This window comes from Gorilla gorilla, chromosome 3 (assembly GCF_029281585.2).
Source record: "Gorilla gorilla gorilla isolate KB3781 chromosome 3, NHGRI_mGorGor1-v2.1_pri, whole genome shotgun sequence".
Taxonomy (NCBI): Eukaryota; Metazoa; Chordata; class Mammalia; order Primates; family Hominidae; genus Gorilla; species Gorilla gorilla.
In genome coordinates, this window is record NC_073227.2 from 97,405,981 (window position 1) to 97,428,552 (window position 22,572).

At 41.9% G+C, this 22,572-nt stretch overlaps 1 protein-coding gene across 5 annotated transcripts; it reads left to right on the forward strand.

The window, feature by feature from the left end:
- Positions 1 to 3,322: 3,322 nt before the first annotated feature.
- Positions 3,323 to 19,991, forward strand: CCNG2 (cyclin G2). Of its 5 annotated transcripts, none has more exons than XM_019025948.4 (8): positions 3,323 to 3,691; positions 4,714 to 4,851; positions 5,548 to 5,685; positions 6,905 to 7,155; positions 7,661 to 7,739; positions 7,838 to 7,936; positions 10,444 to 10,649; positions 11,980 to 13,393. In XM_019025948.4, the coding sequence occupies exons 2-8, from the start codon at positions 4,714 to 4,716 to the stop codon at positions 12,101 to 12,103; spliced, it is 1,035 nt and encodes a 344-aa protein (XP_018881493.3). In that variant the 5' UTR covers positions 3,323 to 3,691; the 3' UTR covers positions 12,104 to 13,393. The 5 variants fall into 5 exon arrangements, with proteins under 5 accessions (XP_018881493.3, XP_018881495.3, XP_055240531.2 ...); XM_019025950.4 differs by having other exon boundaries at positions 3,406 to 4,151; XM_055384556.2 differs by lacking the exon at positions 11,980 to 13,393 and adding an exon at positions 19,665 to 19,991 and having other exon boundaries at positions 3,552 to 3,691.
- Positions 19,992 to 22,572: the final 2,581 nt, after the last annotated feature.

Here is a 22,572-nt window from a genome sequence, read left to right on the forward strand (position 1 = left end):
GACACAAAGCCAGTTTGATCCATGGCCAGTGCTTTTGCCCTACACCTCAGACATACCAGGGTATATGCTGGGGCCTTGTTTTATTTATGTATTTTTGTATCCCTGGTGCCTAGTAGCATGCCTGGCACTCAATGTGTATTCACTAAATTTCGATTGAATAAAAAGCTAGGATTTATTGCCAAAAACCATATCTTTGAGGAGAAAGATGATATTTGGAAAACTGCAGCAATTTTGATGCCTTATGAAGTTCAGGGAAGTCTAAGTCATTTAGGGAAGCACTGCAACTGTCCCATGAGAGTTTCCTATTTTCAAGGTAGAAGCTTAAGTGTGAGCAGGTTTGCAGGACACTTGTCAGGAGTCAGGGATTCACTGAATGTAGTCAGTGTTTCTGTGTGGGTACTCCCTGCTTATTACCCATTCTGTGAGCACCTTTTAGTTTCAGTCTCACATGTCACTGAGGACAATGGGCTGCACATCAGGCCTTCATGGGATTATTGGTGACAGTATCACCCAACCCCACTGCACCCCTACCACATGCTGTAGAAAACCAAGTATCTTAAATTGTCTGGAAGTTCTTGGGGGCTGCCAGGTTTCTGATTTCCTTATTTTGTATGTGTGCACGATACAGGAAATTTGCCTTCCAGAAAGTTCGGGAAAGGCTAATGGGTAAAGCCTGATTAGCCTAAGGGGAATAATGTCTTTTTCATAAATAACACTTTCAGCTCCAGCAAGGTAAGCCAATGTGATAAGGACAAATAGAATGAGGAGAATTTTTTTTAAAAGATATATTAACAAACAAAAAATTCTGCAAAGTAAACAGAGAAAACCTACATAATCCCCCAGCCCATTTCCCAAGAATATCATCATTCTTAAAATGAGGTGTTTAAAAAAGAGGATGCTGTATTAATAATTACTGGATCTGTATTTTTAATGATTGCTTTCCTTTAATCTTAAAGAGATAAGTGGACTAACGTGGATAAAGGGCTCCATCTTGGACAACCTGATCAGTCTTTTCTTCTGTGCTGAGCAGGGCCTGCCAAGAGCAGGAAATTCAACGCCATTTACAAAGCTTTCTTGTCTTACTCTCAGAGAAAGCCATCACTGTTCACATCATTCAAGAGGCTGTCTGTAAAAGGACACATAAAATACCAGTTATAAAATATAGAGTACACATTTAGTATAGCTTCATATCATTTAGTGCTAAGCAGCAAGATGATTATGTCAAATAAAAGTTATCACTTATTTATGTTTAAAAGATCAGATAAGCATTGGATAAAATTATGTAGCCTAAGCAAAGGACAATTTCTAAATCTTTTCCTTTTTGTTTTATATAGTCTGTTATTTTTGAAGTCTTCTACCACATAAATTTGCATTTCCTCTTTCACATCACTTATAAAATAACGTATGTTCCTTTTTTACCTTTGCCTTCTTACTTGAAAAAAACATCCCCAGTCTCCTTCATGCTTTGATCACAAACTCTTCATTTCTCTGATGGTGGATAGTTGGTCGAGCTGCTTTCTGTCTGTGGGCCCTGTCCACTCAGCCTTTTGATGCTCTGTACAATGAGCTGTCATCTCTGTAATTTTAATCTTAGCTCTAGTCTCTAAGTTAGTTTCATGTTCCTATTATGTTTATCAGCATAGATTTCCAGCAAGATGATTATGTCAAATAAAAGTTATCACTTAATGTTTAAAAGATAAAACAAGCATTGGATAAAATTATGTAGCCTGTAAATCATTTAAAACTAGTGTGCTAATTTTATCTTATTTTCCAAAACCCTCACCAAGCTCACACCTCTCTGAAATAAGTGTTAGCTTTTCGGGCTGTCTTCCCCCAGTTGCTCTGTGCTCCAGATGCCTGTGTTTAGTCCGAGCTAATATGCAAAGGGACCTAGTTTTAAAATTCCTTAGCTGCTCCGCAAAGAAGAGCGCTGCCAAAGCTATGTTGTGTGCCTTCCCATATTTCACAAGTAACAAAATAATTCACAGAAAACACATAGAAGAACAGAAAGGAGAAATCTCTTCCCAGGGACTATCTGATTATGTAGATTAGAACTCACGAATACGGTATTTTATACTTTAGGAGGGAGAGAGTAAACAAATAAATGTTCCAGGGCAGTCAACCACATCCCCCATTGATATTCCGTGTGAAAGTGTCTCTGGCCTAAGGCACCTGGTTGGTTTGCTTTTTGTCCCGTCCTGGGAGAGGTGTCGCCTATAATAACAACGCTAATTATAATGAACAATAAATGATAATTTATGGGTTACCAAGGACCAAGAAGCTCTGGGAGTCTTCATTAAAACAACAGCACTACAACCTCTGGAGGTACGCCGTAATTATTAGATGTTTACGTACCCTCATCAGCGTGCTAAGTTTTTATTGAAAAGCCCCTCCTTCAGTCCCTCCTGAATTTTTTTAAATTATGGAAAAATTCCAAGATACAGAAGTAGAAAGAATACTGTAATGAAGCCTCGAGTACCCATCACCCAGCTTCGACCCTCAACTTTTTGCCTATCTTGTTTCACCTCTCTTCTCCATTTTTTTTTCTCTTGGACTGGAAAATTTTAAAGCAAATACCCAAACTTGTAGCATTTATTGAATATTTTAGTAAACGCCCCGACAATGTTATAATAATTTGGTGGGTTATTGCAAAATGGAACGGCAAGACAAAATAAAGAAGGAACGTAGAAAACTCTCCCGTGGCTGAAAAGGCTGTCACAAAGGTTAGCTGTTAGGAGAAGCGCCGCGAGCGTGACATTCCCCCGAGAAGGGCGGAGAAAGCCAGGCGAAAAGGCACAGCCCCGCAGGGCAGGTAACTGAATACCTTCCCCGCCGCCCACCCAGGCATGCGCAATCCAGACCCTGGAGTTGCTAAGGCCCCAAGGCAGAAAGAGGCTCAGGCTACGGAGAAAGCCAATCAGAGGGCTCCAAGACTGATAAGCTAGCCAATCCAGATTCGAGGGTGAATCAGGTCCTCAGCAGTCCCATCGCCCCACCCGCATCCAATCAGAGAGCCGGCTACTTTGGGCGGACTTTTCAAAACAGCGAAAACAAAACAAATCGGGGACCTTTAAAAGGCGTAATGAGACCAGAAACGATCTCCTTCCGCCCCTCTGTCTTCCCCGGTTCCCCATCGCAGAGCAATCGCGGAATAAGCCCGACGCCCAGATTCCGCTCTCCGCCCTAGCGCCAGGCGGGAGGACTGGCTCGGCAAAGCCAAGGAGAGCTAGGGAGGCCGCGAGAGAAGCTGGAGACGGCGGCTTAGGGGCGGGACTCTTTTTTAAAGTCCGTGGAGGAAGTGCAGGATCCCTCCGCGGGGAGTCACGTGCCCCGCCCCCTTGGGGGCGTCGAAACTCTTAACAAAAACAAGGGGCTCGGGGAGGCTTCCGCTGAGGCGGCGGGGGTGTGGCGGTGGGCTGGTCTTCCGCGGCGGGCTGGTCTTCCGCGGCGGAGGGCTGGTCTCCGGCGGCCGGCGTTGCGCCGCGGCGGAGGGTGGGCGCGCGGGGAGTGGGATGGAGCCGGGGCTGTGAGGCCGAGGTGGCGGTGCCTGGGAGGAAGGGTCGGATGCCGGACCGGGGGCACCGCTGAGGCGGTGGGTCCCCGACCTGCGAGACAGGTTTGGAAGCCCCCGCTGCGCCCAGTCCCTGCGGACCGCGAGGCCGCGGGCGGGTGGAGGCGCGTCTCGGGCACGGTGAGTGGACCCGCCCAGGGCCGCCGTGGGTTTCTTTGTTCGTGGTGGGGACTGTGGGCTTTGAGGAGGTTGGTACCATGCGAGTGCCTCGGTGCTGCCTGCTCCTCATCCGCTGGAGCGACCAGGGTGCTGCCCTCAGCCCCAGCCCCGGGGGGAGCTGGCGCCCGCGATGGACAGATAGATGCTGGTGGGGTGGACGGAGGTTGCGACTAGGTTAAGGGCAGTCTCCGCCTCGGTGCCCCCCGCCCCCGCTCGTGTTGTCACGGGGACTTGCTGGCGTGGTGCTTCTCGAATTGACAGCCCCGGGGCTCTGCAGAGTTGCGGGGCCCCGGCATCAGTGGGTGGACGGGTGTTGTCCGTACGGGCGCGGGGTGGGCTGGACTGGACTTCTCTCCCCGGACCGTAGCCGGGTGTGCCGCGCCACCCCACGGCTCCTGGGACGGGGGTATCCGCCTCTCGGGTAAGTCCGGAATCGGCGCTGCCGCAGCGGACGGGAAAAGCTGGGGGCGGGACTCTCCGAGAGGGGCTTCTGCAGCTGGGCGCCCCGGGCGGGCGGGGCTCGGGAGTCTCCTCCCTCCGCTTCTTTGTTCAGTCGCGAGACTCTCCCTCCCCTCCCCCCTATTGTGCAACGCCCCATCCCCGGGACCCGCTGCAGTCGCTTGCCACACTGCAGTCCCCTGGGCAGAAGGCCCTCCCTGGCGCGACTTCAGGTGGGGCAGACCGAGGGGACGCCGGCGCCCGCGGACAGTTTCCTGTTTGTGAAACGCCAAGAGGCCAGCGCTGGCCGGTCTTACCCAGCGCTGGCCGGCGGACCTGACCACGGCTCCTCCCCCTGCCACACCTCCCTGGCCGTGGTAGGGATTGCCCTGGGGCTCTGGCGGACGTGACTGGTCCCTTCACCCGCTCCTTGTCGGGGTGTGCCGGGGCCACCCTTGCTGGAGGTACTGGCCTCAGCCCTTTCTCCCGCTTCCCCACCCCTCTTACCCCCAGATTACATTCTCTGTGTGGTGTCTTTACTGCAGATGAAGGATTTGGGGGCAGAGCACTTGGCAGGTCATGAAGGGGTCCAGCTCCTCGGATTGTTGAACGTCTACCTGGAACAAGAAGAGAGATTCCAACCTCGAGAAAAAGGGCTGAGTTTGATTGAGGCTACCCCGGAGGTAAGTTGGCAGAAAAGATAACTTGCTCAAGCAGCTGATGGGGCTTGGAGGAGGTAATCCCCCCTCCCCGTTGAATCATGACTAAAGCTTGCAAAGTTTCTTGAGATAAAAGTTGTTCTTTCTGGAGTACCAAGATAAACCTTATTACAGGTTCATGCTTTTATTTCTTAGCAAGAATGAGAGTGATACTTTAGAGAAGTGGGGTTTTTTTGTTGTTGTTTTTAATGTGGCACCCTCCTCGCTGCCCCCCATACTCCAGCCTGCAGCTTCAGGATGGGAGACTCCGGGTGAATTGAGCAGTTCATTTGTGCAAACACCCTCTGCCTGTGAAATACCTATTTATAGTAGAATCTTAAATGACTTTAGAAAAGCAAACAAAAGAACCCTCTCTCTCCATTCCAAGGGAATTGAATTATATTTGCTATAACTCTCTGAAATCTTGCAACAGTTCACCTTATATTGAATTGCTGAAGCTTTTATGATGCGTATTTTTAAGAAGCAGTGATTTACGTCTTACAGATGATAAAGTGTATAGCTTTAGTTAAGCGATACCACTCTTTCCACCTATATTCTTGAAGATTGAGGGGAAAAAAATTAACCTTATTCTTGGGAAAAAACCTTATTCTTTGGACCTGTATGTGTTTTTCATCTGGTTCTAAGAAAATTGTAAACCTTGGTTCTTGGTTTTTATTGCAGAATGATAACACTTTGTGTCCAGGATTGAGAAATGCCAAAGCTGAAGATTTAAGGAGTTTAGCCAACTTTTTTGGATCTTGCACTGAAACTTTTGTCCTGGCTGTCAATATTTTGGACAGGTTCTTGGCTCTTATGAAGGTATTTCATCATTTTTATAAATGTCTTCCTTTTTCTATGCCCAGTGCCTAGCACACAGGGTTCAAGAAATATTTATCGAATGGGTATAATAACGTCCACTGTACATAAAAATTTATAATCAGAATTGTGATCATTAGTGCCAGAATAAGACTACAAGATTAATTGTATTGTTGTATCTTAGGTTTTTTCTGTTGTGTCTTAGGTTTTACCTTTTAAGTACTTTCTCTTGAATATGTGACAAAAGAGAGACTACTATTTTTTAGGTATTTGCCGTATATTTATAGTCCTCAATATAAGATTTCATCTGCCATCATGCTTCTCTTGAAGCCAGATTTTTAAAATACTGAAGCATGACAAATGAAGTGTAACAGTTTATTAAATATGACTGGCTGCCTTCCCTAGAAGTCTCTTCAAAGCAGGGAGCCATGGTTTTATTAACAGTCACCAGCAATGGCTAGAAAAATGTGGGGAATCTTCTGCCAGTAGGGTTGCTGTCAGCTGCTGGGTCAGTTCTCAGGGCATTGAAAAGAAAAGGGCAGCCATCTGTCCATGGCAGCTTTTACATATGTCCCACTCTGCACAACTCGTGATATTTCTCTTGGGCAAAATTACATTGAAATATGGAATGACTCTTAAAGATTTTTATGTGAAAAGATAAGTATAAAATATTTTAATATCCCAGTACATTTTTTTTTTGGTGTTAAAAAGCTTAATTTATTTTGGGGGAGATTATATTATGAATTTCATAAGTCTGAAATACAAATTATACTTTAGTGCTAGGAATCTAGCTTTTGAACCTGCATGGAAATTTTTGTACCTGCATTTGAATTTACATAATTTAAAGGTTCAAAAAACTTTTTTTTTTTTTTTTTAAATAGAGATGGAGGCTTGCTGTGTTGGCCAGAATAGTCTTGCTATATTGGCCAGAGTGTTCTCAAACTCCTGGCCTCAAGCAGTCCTCCCACCTCGGCCTCCCAAAGTCCTGGGATTACAGGCATGAGCCACTGCTCCCTGCTGCCTTTTTTTTTTTTTTTTTTTGGGGAGGTCGAGAAGGTCTAAAATGTGAAAATGTGTATAATTGTGGGTAAACAGCCAGTACATATAAGAGAAACAACTTGATTGTGTTCTGTCTTAAGAATAGGAGCATCATTACAATATTCTAAGTATCTGCTAAGTCAAAGTGACAATTGTTAAAAGAAGCCTCTTGTTTTTTTCTCAGGTGAAACCTAAACATTTGTCTTGCATTGGAGTCTGTTCTTTTTTGCTGGCTGCTAGAATAGTTGAAGAAGACTGCAATATTCCATCCACTCATGATGTGATCCGGATCAGTCAATGTAAATGTACTGCTTCTGACATAAAACGGATGGAAAAAATAATTTCAGAAAAATTGCGCTATGAATTGGAAGCTACTACTGCCTTAAACTTTTTGCACTTATACCATACTATTATACTTTGTCATACTTCAGAAAGGTCAGTGGGATTAAAGATACATTTTGTACTTTGAACATTGCTATAGCTAACAGTAAATAATTGGAATGGCAATGAAATTTATATTTTTACCTTCTTCAGACTTTCAACTTGGACTTTATTGGTAAATCTTTTTTTTTTTTTTTTTGAGAAGGAATTTTGCTCTTGTTGCCCAGGCTGGAGTGCAATGGCATGATCTCGGCTCACTGCAACCTCCACTTCCCGGGTTCAAGTGATTCTCCTGCGTCAGCCTCCCAAGTAGCTGGGATTACAGGTGTACGCCACCACACCTGGCTAATTTTATATTTTTAGTAGAGACAGGGTTTTTCCATGTTGGTCAGGCTGGTCTCGAACTCCTGACCTTAGGTGATCCACCTGCTTCTGCCTTCCAAAGTGGTGGGATTACAGGCGTGAGCCACCGCGTCTGGCCGTGGCAAATCTTTAAAATCATTTAAAATCATTTAAATCTTTGGAAGTTTAATAAATCTTTGTTCTTTGCATTGTATAGGAAAGAAATACTGAGCCTTGATAAACTAGAAGCTCAGCTGAAAGCTTGCAACTGCCGACTCATCTTTTCAAAAGCAAAAGTAAGTCGATTCCTTGCTTACGTATATATCTCACAGTTTCTATTTTGAATTTTTAAAAAATATTTTTCTTTCTTTTTTTTTTTTTTTTTTTCTTACAGCCATCTGTATTAGCTTTGTGCCTTCTCAATTTGGAAGTGGAAACTTTGAAATCTGTTGAATTACTGGAAATTCTCTTGCTAGTTAAAAAACATTCCAAGGTAATCACAGTCATTCTTTAAGGCAGATTTCTTTCCTGATGTTTATTTTTTTCTGTGGTGACTTAAACATTAAGTAATACTTTTTGGGACTCTTAACTTTTACACTTGTTTTTTTTCCTTATATCTCTAGTGTTAAAGTTCTCAAAATGCAGCTTTGACCCAGACAGTATTAATCTGGAAGGGAACCTGGTCACTTAGCTCAGCTTCTTTCTGCATATAGGTGCCCCTTCTGTAGTAATCATGCCATATGATAGTACAGCTGTTACATTGCCACATATGCATTGTTCCAAAATGCATACTAGGTAGTAGACTCAGAACAAACACTAATGGGATAGGATGGGATCCCATCACATCTGTAGGACTGAACTGTCATCCCATTAGCAGCAGCATCAATTAACTCCAGCAATGTTGATGTTTTAAACCCCAATGTCTTTTCAAATCCTTTAGGCCAGCTAAGTAAAAGTAAGTCTTACCATCACAAAGAGATATAAAACAAAAGCACAATACTTTTTCTTAAACTCTCAGTCTAGTTGGGGAAATGAGGAACTTAACATGAAGTGGTGTGTTCTGTCATTTGTTATTGTGTCTTGGTGCCAGGTAATAGTGAACATAGAGAGTACTTCGGGATTTTTTTTTTTTTTTTTTTTGAGACAGAGTCTTGCTCTGTTGCCCAGGCTGGAGTGCAGTGGCCTCACCGCAACCTCAGCCTCTCGGGTTCAAGTGATTCTCCTGCGTCAGCCTCCCGAGTAGCTGGGGCTACAGGTGCTCAACACCATGCCAGGCTAATTTTTATATTTTTGGTAGAGATGGGGTTTCGCCATGTTGGCCAGGCCGGTCTTGAACTCCTGACTTCAAGTGATCCCACCTGCCTTGGCCTCCCAAAGTGCTGGGATTACAGGCATGAGCCACTGTGCCGGGCTTACTTTGGGTTTTTTTTAAGCAAAGAAATAGGGCAGACTAGGAGAAACACTATGACTGGGAGCCTGTTTGGAGCAAAAGAATCTTTGACAGTGAAAGTTTCAGCAAAGGCTTACGGCCAAGAAATTGGTGGACTAGACAGATATAAAAGTCATTTTAGGGTAGACTTGCAGGTACAATGTCTAGGTGGTAGTCACAAGCAGGAGTAAGGCTGTCCAACTCAAACAGTGGTTTTGGAAGCCAAGCATGGAAATGAGGCAAGGAGTCTTGAATGACCAAGATTTGTACCTAATGGTGGATATAATATTACCATAATTGGCAGGAAATTTGGGAGAAGTTAATTTGTGATGAGAGCAATATGATTTTAGATGCTTGTGTACACAGGTGGGTGTCTAGTAGGTGTTTGGCATTTTGGAATAAGAAGATAAACTATAGTTGGAGATTGAGGTTTGGAATTTCTCATGAAGAAGCAGTAGTTGAAACCGTAAGAAGCTTGTGGAATCCTTTTTGTAGGGGTCAGTTGAAGCTCTGGGGTTTTCAGCGTTGGCCTTTCCCCCCAACATTAGGAGCCAAGTGAAGAAAGGTACATCCCCACAAGTAGAAGCACTGTCAGACTGGAAGGAGGTTTTTAAGGGTGGTCAGGAGTATTGAATTTTTATAAGAGATCCAATATAATGAAAATTGAAGGTCATTGGATGTGTCAGAGGTAATGTCAGTAGAGCAGTGAGAAGGAAGTGGTAGAAACCAGATTACAAGTGGGTTAGGATGTAGCTAGATTAGGTGAAAATGGGAAGCCAAGAAAATAGATCTTGTTTTCTGGTGAAAATATGTGCATGTGAAGCATTTTGTTTGTAACAGATAACTTTTCGCTTTAGTTATGATTTTATTAGTTTTTATCTGAACTTTCTATTGATAGTGATAGCTGGAACCATCTTCAGTGAAAATCGATTCATTGAAATAAACTGAAGGCATTCCGAAGGAGGAGGGAAAAAAATACGTAAAAATTAAAACAAAAAAGAAATAAATTGGAGCACTCCCCAGTGGTGGCGGAACTATGTCCTTTTTGGGAAATTCCTGTTCTCTCATATCGCTAACTTCTTTAGTTTTGTATCTGGTGTTATAAGTGTGTATTACCAGCAATCCAAACAATGCCTTGTTGCAGGAACCCAAATTGGTTTCTGTAACAAAAGGAATGTTAAATTACTTTGCATTGAGACTAAGGACTATACTTGATAGCTGATTTATTAACAGTCCCAGAGTGTTTTTAGGTCAGTGTTTTCTTAGAATAGGCAAAACTTTCTGTGTATTGAATCCTATGTAGTTTTATACTTACGGTGCTCCTCTCCTAAACCAGTGGTTCCCAAATTTTGAAAGTTTGGCTGCACATTACAATCACCTAGGGAACTTACAAAACTCTTGATGCCCATGTTGCACTCATTGTCAATTAAATCAGAATACCAGGGGTGGAAGCGGGTAGTGGGAGCCAGGCATCTATATATATGTATTTTTCATAGCTCACCTAGTGATTCCAAGGTGCAGCAAGATTTGGGAGACATTGCCGTAACCTCTTAAAATATTTTTTTTTTCAGATTAATGACACTGAGTTCTTCTACTGGAGAGAGTTGGTTTCTAAATGCCTAGCCGAGTATTCTTCTCCTGAATGTTGCAAACCAGATCTTAAGAAGTTGGTTTGGATCGTTTCAAGGCGCACAGCCCAGAACCTCCACAACAGCTACTATAGTGTTCCTGAGCTGCCAACGATACCTGAGGGGGGTTGTTTTGATGAAAGTGAAAGGTAGGCAGGTTCCTTGACTAATTAAACTTCCCTAGACTAAATATTACTGAGTTTATTATACTCAGAACTGTGGAATAGTGTAAGACATCAGAGAAAGCAAGCACCTATATAAGAGCTAAGAATTAAAGCCCCCACTCTTCAGGTAAGCAAATTAACCAGAAGTAGTATTTTAATATGTAATGATTTATAAGGTCCTCTCCAATTTTTTTAGTTTTTTTCTTTTTTTATATTTTTTTGAGTAGAGATAGGGTCTCGCGATGTTGCCCAGGGCTGGTCTTACATACTCCCAGGCTCAAGTGATCCTCCTGCCTCAGCCTCCAAAGTGCTGAGATTACAGGTGTGAGCCACTGCACTCGGCCTCTTTTCCCTTTTTAAACTGGTTGTTTTCCATCTTTCTCCTATTTCCCTTGCTCTTGAAATACAGCTAAAAAACCCCAAAAAAAACAAAACTGAAAAAGAATTCTGGGCTTTGTAATGTTAGTATGAATTCTTAATATTGTGCTGTGGTGAAGACATTGAGGGGTAGGTGCCTGGAAAATAAAGGGAATCACCACCACTAATGGGGAAGACTTCTATATATGTTCTCAGAGGTTTGTCAATTGGTGTTGTCTTATTCAGAATTTGATTACTTTGTTTGTAAAGTGAATAACTTTGCTAAATTTGTTTTATGCCGTAGAGATAAAGGGCCAGAAGTTTCATTTTCATAGCTTGTTAGTTTAGTTTGATATTTGACAGTGTAAGTGGTATAATAAATCACTGATGTAAGAAATACATCTAAATAGACCATATGCTAGGAGGTATGTTGTTTTTAGTCTTCATTACTGGATTTAAAATACTTAGAATTCTACAATTCTAATAATTGCTGGTAGTTATTAATTGGTACAAGAATAATAGTTTGGCAAATAGTAACTTGTTTAAATTTAAGAAAACCTATATTTTCTTTCTTTCTTTCTTTCTTTTTTTTTTTGCATGTGCCACCATGCCCGGCTGATTTTTGTATTAATATTTTTTGTAGAGATGGGATTTTGCCATGTTGCCCAGGCTAGTCTCGAACTCCTGGGATTAAGCGATCTGCACACTTCGGCCTCCTAAAGTGCTGGGATGACAGGGATGAGCCACTGCACCCAGTCCAAAAAATCTGTATTTTCCAATGAGATTACTATAGACTTCATTTAGGAAGTCCTTATAAATTTTGTCTCTGTAAAGCATAAATTTTGAATATAAAAATCCTCACTAGAGATATTCATATAGCAGCTTTATTTTGGCTATAAAACATTTAAGTGTGTTTTAAGTAATGGTATCCTCTTTTTTTGTCTCTTTTTCTCTTTAGTGAGGACTCTTGTGAAGATATGAGTTGTGGAGAGGAGAGTCTCAGCAGCTCTCCTCCCAGTGATCAAGAGTGCACCTTCTTTTTCAACTTCAAAGTGGCACAAACACTGTGCTTTCCATCTTAGAAATCTGATTGTTCTGTCAGAATTTATATTTACAGGTTTCAGAGCAATAAATGGGGGAATAGGTAGTTTCCTGGTTTAGCCCCCATCTAGTCAGGAATTAAATATACTGGAATACCTACCTTCTATTTGTTATTCAGATCAGATCTGGCCTATTTTCATATTTATACTAAGCCATCAAATGGGGTAGTGCCTCTTAAACCATTAACAGTACTTTAGACATTGGCACTTTATTTTTCTCGTAGATCTTTAGCTACTTTGGGGAGGAGGGAAGGTGCTGATACCTTCAATTTGTTACTTTTCAAGATTTTTAAAAATAACTAGTGTAGCTTAGCTTAAACATTTTATAAAACCTTCAGACGTCTTTATTTAAGCAGACTGGAAGTATGCAAGTACTTCCTTAGCAGGGACAGTGGATAATCCTTAATGGTTTATCATAGATTTCACCCTCCCCCCTTCTCAGAAGAGTGAATATGCTCTTAAATGTCAAACACATTTTTGTTGTTTTGTTTTTAAATGATCAGTGTCTATTTGATGTGATGCAGATCTTATAAATTTGGGAATTATAATATTGACATTTCTGTGATTTTTATATATGTAATGTCTTAATTGAGATTTCTGCTAAGGCAGAAATAATTAGGCTAGGGCTCTTAGTTTTCATTCCTATTGCCCAAGTATTGTCAAACTATGGTATTATTTTAATGTTACTTTAAAAATCCATAATCTGCTAGTTTTGCATGTACTTAAATGAAAACAGTGCAGTAAGTTGAAAACTCAGTATCTATGGAATTGATAAATGTTGATCTTGTGTAGTATATTTTATCTCATTTTCTTATATTAAAAAATGTCTGCATGATTACATTTTATTTCCTTTGTAATTTACATTTCAAAATAGTGTATTGCTATATGGGTGCCAAGATTGGATATGAAGAACCCGAGTGTTTGTAGTATTATAGTTTTAAGAAAATCTGTGTGGTGATACAGCCATAAGAATGGGGCTTATATAAACTCTGTACATGTAAGATTTTGTACAGAGAATTTTTAACTTTATAAATTGTATATGAACATGTAAATCTTTTAAAATGTACATAAAATACTGTATTTTTTTACCTTGTGTGTGATAGTCTAGTCATTGCATGTAAATATAATTTATTATGTATTCTGTAGTATAAATCATACATTGATGACTTACATTTTTACTGGTAAGTCAACATCCGTTGGATGTTTTCTGAAGTGGCTCTTTTTGAAGTGATAATAGATTGTAATTCAAAATAAAATTATTAATGAATTCTCCTTGTTTGGGATCACATCTTAATTTTTAATCTGTTAAAAGTTCTTGATGTATTTTAATGAGAAGACTTTAGGTGAGGCTACAGTGATTCCAGAGTGAGCCTTCTAACTGGCTAGCAGAAGTTCTCTAGGTTTGGCATCTGTGTCTTGGAGATACTGAAAGAGAATCTGTCATTTGAGAATTGACCTCTTTGTGGGATGGACTCATTAAGTATGCTCTCAGAGACTGGTATATTACCAGAATGCCTATTAATTTACAGTGAGAGGCAACAGGTATTAAGTAGAAGAGAATGCTCAGGTTGGCAGATTAGAACGATCTTTCAGGAGACAAAGCAAGTTTTAATCAGTTGTTTGGTTAATAAGTATGGGGTGTTGGCTGTGATAGGGCCCTGCCAGCTTCTGGCTCTTGTGGACCTCAAAAGTATCAGGTTGTTTTGCAAGTGGTGGTCCTTTCCCCCGCCCCACCCAGTAGGTTCCCCATCTGTCTAGTTTGATTTTTGTAGACCTTTGTTTTCTCTAGTTAGAAAATCAGGCACACTGAATATGGTTTTCATGTAACACCTCTTCTCTGGAGATAGGGGTATGTTTTCCTACCCTTCTAGTGGAGAATCCTACTTGAGGATGACCTTTCCTCTCTTACTAAATAATATTAGTAAATAGTGGGCAATATATTCTGCTTTCAGATTTTGATTTGTTGAGATGTAAAAGTTCTTTGGGGCTTACCAAATCTCAAGACTCTCTTTAGCTCCTGCAGGATTGTATTGCTTTTCTTACTGGATATTTTTCCTGGGTAAGTATCTTTGTGGCTTCATCTCTTCCCCCTGTGGTTTTCAGTGTATTTAGTCGAGACCTCTCTGCTGAGCTTGCAACCTGTTTATTCACATGGCCTGCCATGCCACTTGGAGGTTTCTGATTACTCCCAAACCTGCTGTTTATGTCTTTCTCAGCGAATAATTCCATCTATTCATGTTGGAAACTTAGGTGATATGCTCATCTCCTTTTGCCTGTTTATGGAGGTCACCAGCCTCTATCATTTGTATGATTTCGTTTACACTGTTTATATCTCTCTGTCCCCCCTTTTTCTGCCATTGGCATGGTTTAGACCTGTACTCTTTATCAGCAGAGGTACTGTAATATATTTGTGATCCCTCAGCTTCCAGGCTTACTCCTGGTCTCTGCCTTCCTGTCTACATATCCTTTTAAAATAAAATTTTAACTATCTCCTGAAAAATTGTTGAGTAGGTCACGCACAATCAGGAGAAAAATCTATTCATGACATACAAGTCTCTGTCTAATCTGAACACTGCACCTGTCTCTGGCCTTTTTTTCTTGTCATTTCCTAGACCTTAAAAAATGTGTATGGAGAAAGAGAACTCTGGTAGCTATACAGAAGATGAACTGGGCAATATAGAGGAGTAGCATGGAGACTGAACTAAGGCAGTGGAAGTGTGGATGAGGAAGAGAGGTGAAAATTGAGAAGCGCTATCCTTTCTCTTTGGGCATTATTAGGAGGCTCACAGACAAGTCCAGGAGCCTGGTTATGCCCTCCTGTGCCATTCCACCAGGTGGCTTTCCCATGACTGTGATGAATAAAATTGAGAAGCCCCTGCCCTTTTCAGAGCAGAGGGTGAGGAGAAAGCTACCATTTTGTCCTCGTCCTTACCCCCCTTGACTTGGCAAGAGATTTGACCTTTCAGGTTTTGATCCTGTCATTTTCTAGGATGCGGTGCACGCACTTTGCTGTTGTGCATGGTGAAGTATTGTGCCTAGGTCCTGGGTCTTCATCTGTTTGGCTCTGCTACTGTTTCCTCCTCCCAGGAAGTGTGGTTAGACAAATAATGTGTTTTAATTACCTGTCACACTCACGATTAATACATACTCAGGTTAACTGTAGAGAGGCATTGGCTTCAGAATACTCCTCGTGATAATTTTAACCATTTTCTTTGTCTAGAGTCTGCCTTTTTCTTTTTTACAATTTCTTTTATTTCAACACTAGGTTTCAATATGGTGTTCCTGCTACCTCCCACCTCCCTCCTCCCTCATCACACATGCAAATTGTCAGCTTATTGAGACAACCCACTTAGATTCATATATGGACAAGGACAAGGTATTTTGCATGTTACTGGAATTCAGTTTTCCTAACTATTTACTACCAGAAATGGTCAATAACTTACTTTGTGTTTAGCAAATCAAATTGTGTGGTAGATAGTTTCCCAGTATGATGGCCAGTCAGTCTTTCCATCACTGTGCCTTCATGCTGCTCTTCCCATCCACAAGTGGAGTCTGTTTCTCTTGAGTTTTGGCTGGCCTTATGAATGGCTTTGCTTACTGAAGTGCAGCAGAAGAAATTCAGTATATGTCCAAGCCTAGGCTTTAAGAGACTGGCAGCTTTCCTTTTATCCTTTTTGGAAGCTAGCCACCATGCTGCAAAGAAGCTCAGCTGGATTACTGAAAGATGAGAGGCCATGTGGAGAGAGACTCTTGAGGATGAGAGATTATCTTGGATGTTCCAGCCTTAGTTAAGCTCCCAGCTGAATGTGAGTGTATCCTCAGCTACACCACAGAAAACAGAGGAACTACTCAGTCGATCCCAATCAACCCACAGACTCACTAGAAATAACAAATTATTGTTTTAAGCCACGAGGTTTTGGGGGAGGGTTGTTAAACAGTAATAGATAAGTGAGACAGATTGCTTGTTATTTATGGTCATGGTGATTATCTCTGGTGAGATTACAGGTGATTTTTTTTTGAAGTTATGCCTATCTGTAGTTTCCTTTTTTTCCTAAAATTGATTTGAATTATTAGTGTATTAACAGAATAAAGAATGAACTTTAAAACACACACGCTGGTTATATGCTTCCTCTAATTAAAATTCTTCATGGCTCTCACCACACCTTAGCATCAAGTTCAAACTTCGTACTGTGGCTTAGAAGACCCAACTTGATTTGTTCCCAGCTCCCTTTTCAGCCTTGTTTCATGGCATCCACATCCACGTATTTCCCAGGCCCACTACATCCTGAGATGAGTCAGAGACCCCTCTTAGGGGCCTGTTCCCTACTCCCAAACATGGAAATTAAAAAAAAAAAAATCGTGAGTTCTTCCAAGAGAAATTCCAGGCATCTGGCTAGCCCTGAGAAGTAAAAGAGAAATGTGATAAGCAACAAATAGCGGCTCAAAACAATAGCCAAGTAAGTTAGAATCATGGGATGTTTGGTTCCCCTATAGAAACCACAGATAACATCTTAATATATATCCCTGAGTTGTTTTCCAGAAACCCGAACCCCTACCAAATGGATGTGCTAGCACATAGACCTCAGATAAAGGGGAGCTGAGGACTGAACTCTGACCACCGTTCTTTGTTCTAAATTTCTTCCTGAGAGGCCTGGAGGAGGTCATGCCCATGAGCCAGAGATTACATTTTTTTCTGTAGATTTCAAATGTTTAGACAAAATGTCATCTCCTTAACCAATCGCACACTAGAAAATCTTTGAATCCACCCCCACTTCGAGATGCCTTGCCTTTTTAGGTCAAACCAATGTATAGTCTCCACGTATTGATTTCTGACTTCACCTGTAACCTCTGCCTTTCTGCCTTTAAAAACTCTTACCTGTAAGCCATCTGGGAAATTGGGATTTAAGTCTTAGATTCCTGATCCTTCTTTGGTGCCCTGCAAATAAATGTTTTCCTTTCTCCTGCTGCAAACCTCAGTGTGGCTATCTGGTCTTGCTGGGCCGGGTGGGTGGACCCCAGTTCTGTTTGATAACACCCCACTCACCATGCTTTTGCTCACTTCAGTGCCTTGATGCACACCATTTCCTCTGGCTAGAACACCTTGGCACCCTCATCTGGCAAACCTACTTACTACCTTAGGACTCCCTTCATTGACTTACTCATTCACCCATCAGATATTTGAATGCTTTGTGTGTCAGGCACCACACTTGTGTTGCTATGGAATGCCAAACACAACAAACCCTATCCCTGCCCTCGAGGAACTTACAGTCTAGTAGCAGAACCCAAAAATTCATGGCAAATAATAAAATGTTCAGGCTGGATGCGATGGCTCACACCTATAATCCTAGCACCTTGGGAAACCAAAGTGGGTGGATCACCTGAGGTCAGGAATTTGAGACCAGACTGGTCAACATGGTGAAAACCTATCTCTACTAAAAATAAAAAAATTAGCTGAGCATGGTGGCGGATGCCTGAGGATGAGACAAGAGAATCGCTTGAACCCAGGAGGCAGAGGTTGTAGTGAGCTAAGATCACACCACTGCACTCAGCCTGGGTGACCGAGTGAGACTCCATCTTAACCACACCACCACCAAATAAATAAATAAATCATGTTAAAAGGCTGTGACAATTTTTTCTTCCAAGAAATCTTTCTGGAACTCCCTGACTTTCCTCTCTTTGTCAGTGTTACATGTTTCCATAAAACCCTACATTTTTTCTTATCCTAGAAATTAATATCTTGCTTGTGTGTCCCACTTATCTGCTAACCTTACCTGTTTGCTCTGGAACAGCAGGGCCTTTTGTCTCTTTCGTTCTTTGTTGACTGCCAAGCACCCAGCACATTATCTAGCCCATACTCCTCATGCTGCTGTTGCTATTACTGGCAACAAGTAACTTTGCTGGCCACTTAATATGTTTCAGGCACCTTACATGAATGATTTTATCCTCACCACAATGCTATTAGACAGGTACTACTATTAGTCCAATTTTACATACGAAGAAACTAAGGATTAGAGAAGATAAGTACCTTGACACAGGTCTAGTAAGTAGCAGGGCCATAATTCAAACAAAATTTCTCTGCCAAACACTATCCTGTTAACCACAACGCTAAGCTATTACCCAAAAGTTGATGATATTACCAAACAGTTGTTGATTGAATTAAATAATAAAAATTCTTATAAAGAAAATTCTACTCATAATACCAGTAAAATAAATCACAGAATTCTTTTGTTCAATGTTTAAGTGCTCTCACCCATAGAAAGGAAAGGTGGCTAAGATTTAGAGTTAAAATATTTTTTCTCAGAAGCCAAAATAGGACACAAATGTAAAAATCCAAGACAGTATAGTGGCAGAGAATATAGGTATTCCTCAAGGGCTGGAGATTTTAATTTGCCCTGGACGTCTTGGTACTCAAGCCTGTGGGTCTTCCCAGCCCCTGTATGTCTAGTTCTTTTTACACTTTGATGACAGTTTGTGCTTGATCATTCTGGGTTCCAATACTCACAGTGTTGGAATTCAGTGTTGGTGGGGGTGGAACTTGCAACCCCAGACAACTGTTTTGTTAAAGGCTTGCTTGCCCTTTGCTATAATACTATTATTCAACGTAGCAATCATCTCACACTTACTCATTTACTGCTCTGAGGTTTGTCCAATAAATATTTCACATGTCTGTGGTTTATCCCCTTGCCTAAACTCTAAGCTTCTCGTGAGAAGAGACCATACATTCTCCTTCCTTTACATCCTATGGGTGCCTAGCATAATAATCCTGGGTAAAAATGTGTGTCAATATTTTTCTACATGGATCACACCTGACAATGTTTTTTTCCATTCTTGGTTGCAGTGAGTCATAGTTTGTAAAGGTAAACACACATGTGAGGACAAATTCATGCTCTTCAGAGTTAGGATTTCAGATCTTTAACAGGGCTTCTGGGAGGCCATTGCCCATTGCTACAATTACCTGTACCTATTTGAGAGTAAGATGTAGTGATTGGCATAGGCTCTGCACCAGAAGGCCAGTCCTTGAGTCCTGGTTTGGCCACTCACTGTTTGACCTGGCGAGGTGTTAACTAAAGTGTTTGTGCCTCAGTTTCTTCATTTGCATAAAGGAACTAATAACAGCTACTTGTGAGGGACACAGTAGTGTGCTGCAGATGCCCCAGCCTCTGGGAGTGCCCTTGGCAGGCAGCCTTCTGTGGACAGCCCCTCTGGAGACTGCCCTAGTGGCAGAGTACCGCCTCCTCCAAGGAGGGCTCACATCTAATGACTGAGTTGGAGGAGGTATAAAGTCCTGGTCACTTTGGTGCCCAAACAGGACAACCCAGATGAATCTGTCCAATCTCGCTTCTTTCTTTTCTTTCCTTTTTTTTTTTCTTTTTGAGACAGGGTCTAGCTCTCACCTGGTGACAGAATGTAGTGGTGCGATCACCACTCACTGTATCCTCGACCTCCCAAGCTCAAATGATCCTCCCACCTCAGCCTCATGAGTAGCTGGGACCATAGGCATGTGCCACTATGCCTGCTAATTAAAAAAATTTTTTTTTTGTAGGGATGAGGTCTCTATGTTGCCTAGGATGGTCTTGAACTCCTGTGCTCAGGTGATCATCTGGCTTCAACCGCCCAACGTGCTGGGATTACAGGCATGAGCCACCACACCTAGCCCAACCTTCTTTCCCCTCTCTGTTTTGGGTGTTGATCCCAAGGGTATTCCCTAATAAACACAGTGTACCCTAAACTTTGTTTCAGAGTCTGCTTCCTGGGCAACACCACCTGCTCCACTGCCTCGTGGGGTTACTGTGTATTTAAATATGATGATATATGGTAAAGCATTTGGAACAGTGGCTGATATGCGCTCAATAAATACTGGCTGTAACAATTATCATCCCGTTTTTGTCTCTCTTCCTGCTAAGACTCAATCATTTATTCAACTATTACTGAACTAGTATGATGCATAGAGTCATGTCCTAGGCACTGAGAATGCCAAAAGGAATTAAAGCACAGTTCTTACCTTCAAGAAGCTCATAATCTAATGAGAGAGGCAGACATTTCAATTACTATGTAATGTAAGAAATGCGGGAATAGGAATTTGTCTACAGTGCTGTGTTAGTGTTCTGGCCTTGCCTCTGCTTGTATTCCTAACCTTCTGGATGAAGCTAAAAGGCCATGTAGTGTGATTCCAGTCATTGAAGGGAGGCCCTGACAGCCCAACCTCTCCCCAGTTCCCCTCACATCCATGTTACCCTTCAGCTCATTCTGCCATTCCCCCTTTTAGAATGCCTTTTCTTTAGCCAAACACCTTGAATCTGGTTAAAATGCAAATATTTCTAACAGGGCTTACATTTTAATGGGATTCAGAAACTGGTTTGAGCATATGTTAGCTGTCAATGTAGTTTTTGGCAAGCCACATGCTCAGGTACCCCATGAAGCAGATACTGAGATGAAGAGGTTTCTTGGGAGGATGCTTGTAAAAGGGAAAAAGGGAGGCAAGAGGATTGGACAAGGAGAGGCTGCAACTGTATTGCAGATCTGACAAAGATGCAGCTAACCTAGTACTTTGGAGCAGAAGTTGCCCATTAGAAGAGTCCCAGGCTGGGCAGAAATGGGCTGACCTTGTACTTCCTAGCACCTGGGGAGGCTGTAAGCTGAAAACTACCCAGGAAGAGCTTGGCTTCTGCTCAAACACTGAGGTGGGGTTTGATGATGCTGCAGCTGGTGACTGGGAGCTGCTGCCCTCCTGGTGGTGGAATGTCAAGATCTTCCTGGAAGGGAGATCTGTGTGTCACACCTCCCAGCTGCCACATCATGTAAATTATCTGAGAACTAGTTTTCCTGTTTTTTTGTTTTGTTTTGTTTTCATTTTTTTTTTTTTTGAGATGGAGTCTTGCTCTGTTGCCCAGGTTGGAGTGCAATGGCACAATCTCGGCTCACTGCAACCTCCGCCTCCTGGGTTCAAGCGATTCTCCTGCCTCAGCCTCCTGAATAGCTGGGACTACAGGCGCCCACCACCATGCCCGGCTAATTTTTGTATTTTTGATAGAGATGGGGGTTTCACCATGTTGGCCAGGCTGGTCTCGAACTCCTGACCTCAGGTGATCCACCCGCCTCGGCCTCCCAAAGTGCTGGCATTACAAGCATGAGCCACTGCGCCCGGCCGAGAACTAGTTTTTTAAGCTGAAAAAAGGGTACTCAGAATGCCAAAAACCTTCAGCACAAACGCTTCTTCCAAACTTCTGCACGAACAGACTTGACCAAACTTTAACACGGCTTCTAGCAGACTAAGGTTGTGTCCCTGGGGCAACCTAGCCTTCTTTTAAGTTCCTGTCTGGAAAAGCTCAGGGCTGTGAAAAGAATTTGCTGTTTGTTCCAGCCAACACCTGAAGATAGACCCCTGACCTCCTTACTTAGAGCATTTACCAAACAGGGCTTACAATTGTGAATTCTTTCTCTGTCTCTTTGAGATGTATGTGTATCTCCTGCAAGTCAGGAGTGTCTCTCTCAAGAATCTGAAAGCCATTCCTTTGAAATGTAATTATCAGGAAGGATAGGGCCCTGGCTCCTAACTGGTGTTAATTGCCAGCTAGCACGTGCAGCTGGCCTAATTATGGTGATGCCCACCAACCGTTTGTAAGGCTTCACCAGAGTCCCACAGGCTCCTCCTCCCTCCTCCCGCATCTTCCCCTTTAAAACGCCCAGTCACCTCTGCACAAATCAGAATTGAGCTCTGCTCCTTCTCTTACTCTCAGTAGTTACTGAATAAAATCTGTTTTCACCACGTTAACGGATGGTTGTTTATCTTTGACAATAAATACTAAGATCTATCTTCCCAACCTCACAGGGCTGTGAAGACGGAATAAGTTAATGGGGAAAATAAAGTTGTGAAGCTCTTTGCAAATATAAGTTGTTGTCAATGTGAAGGCTTTGCATATATTGTTCTTAGAGAAGGTTTTAAAAAACTACATCAAAGTATTTTTCTGTTACTATATCTCCTTTGTAAAAATGTAAGCAATATAGAGAAAGTGGATAATGCCTCTAATACTGTTCCTCAGAGATGCTACTGTCAGCAGAATGACATTTATCATTTCATTCTTTTTATGCAAGTATAAACATGTAAACTTTAAAAAAATGTATAAGCGCGATCCTACTCTATGTATGCTTCTATAACCCACTTTCCTCATTGAACAATATATCAGGGGCATACATCAGTGTCAGTAGATATAAACCTACTTCCTTATTTTTAAAGATTGAAGAGGGTTTTGTTGGATGCTTACGTGATAATTTATTTAACTGATCTCTTTCTGATGGATGGCTGTATTATTGACAATTGTTCAGTATTTTAAATCAAAGCAGCAGTAAACATTCTTGCACATACATTTCTGCCTACCTGGGTAATAATTTCTTTAGGATGCATTTCTAGAAGTGAAAATCTTGGGTCCAAGAGAATGTACATTTAAAATGTA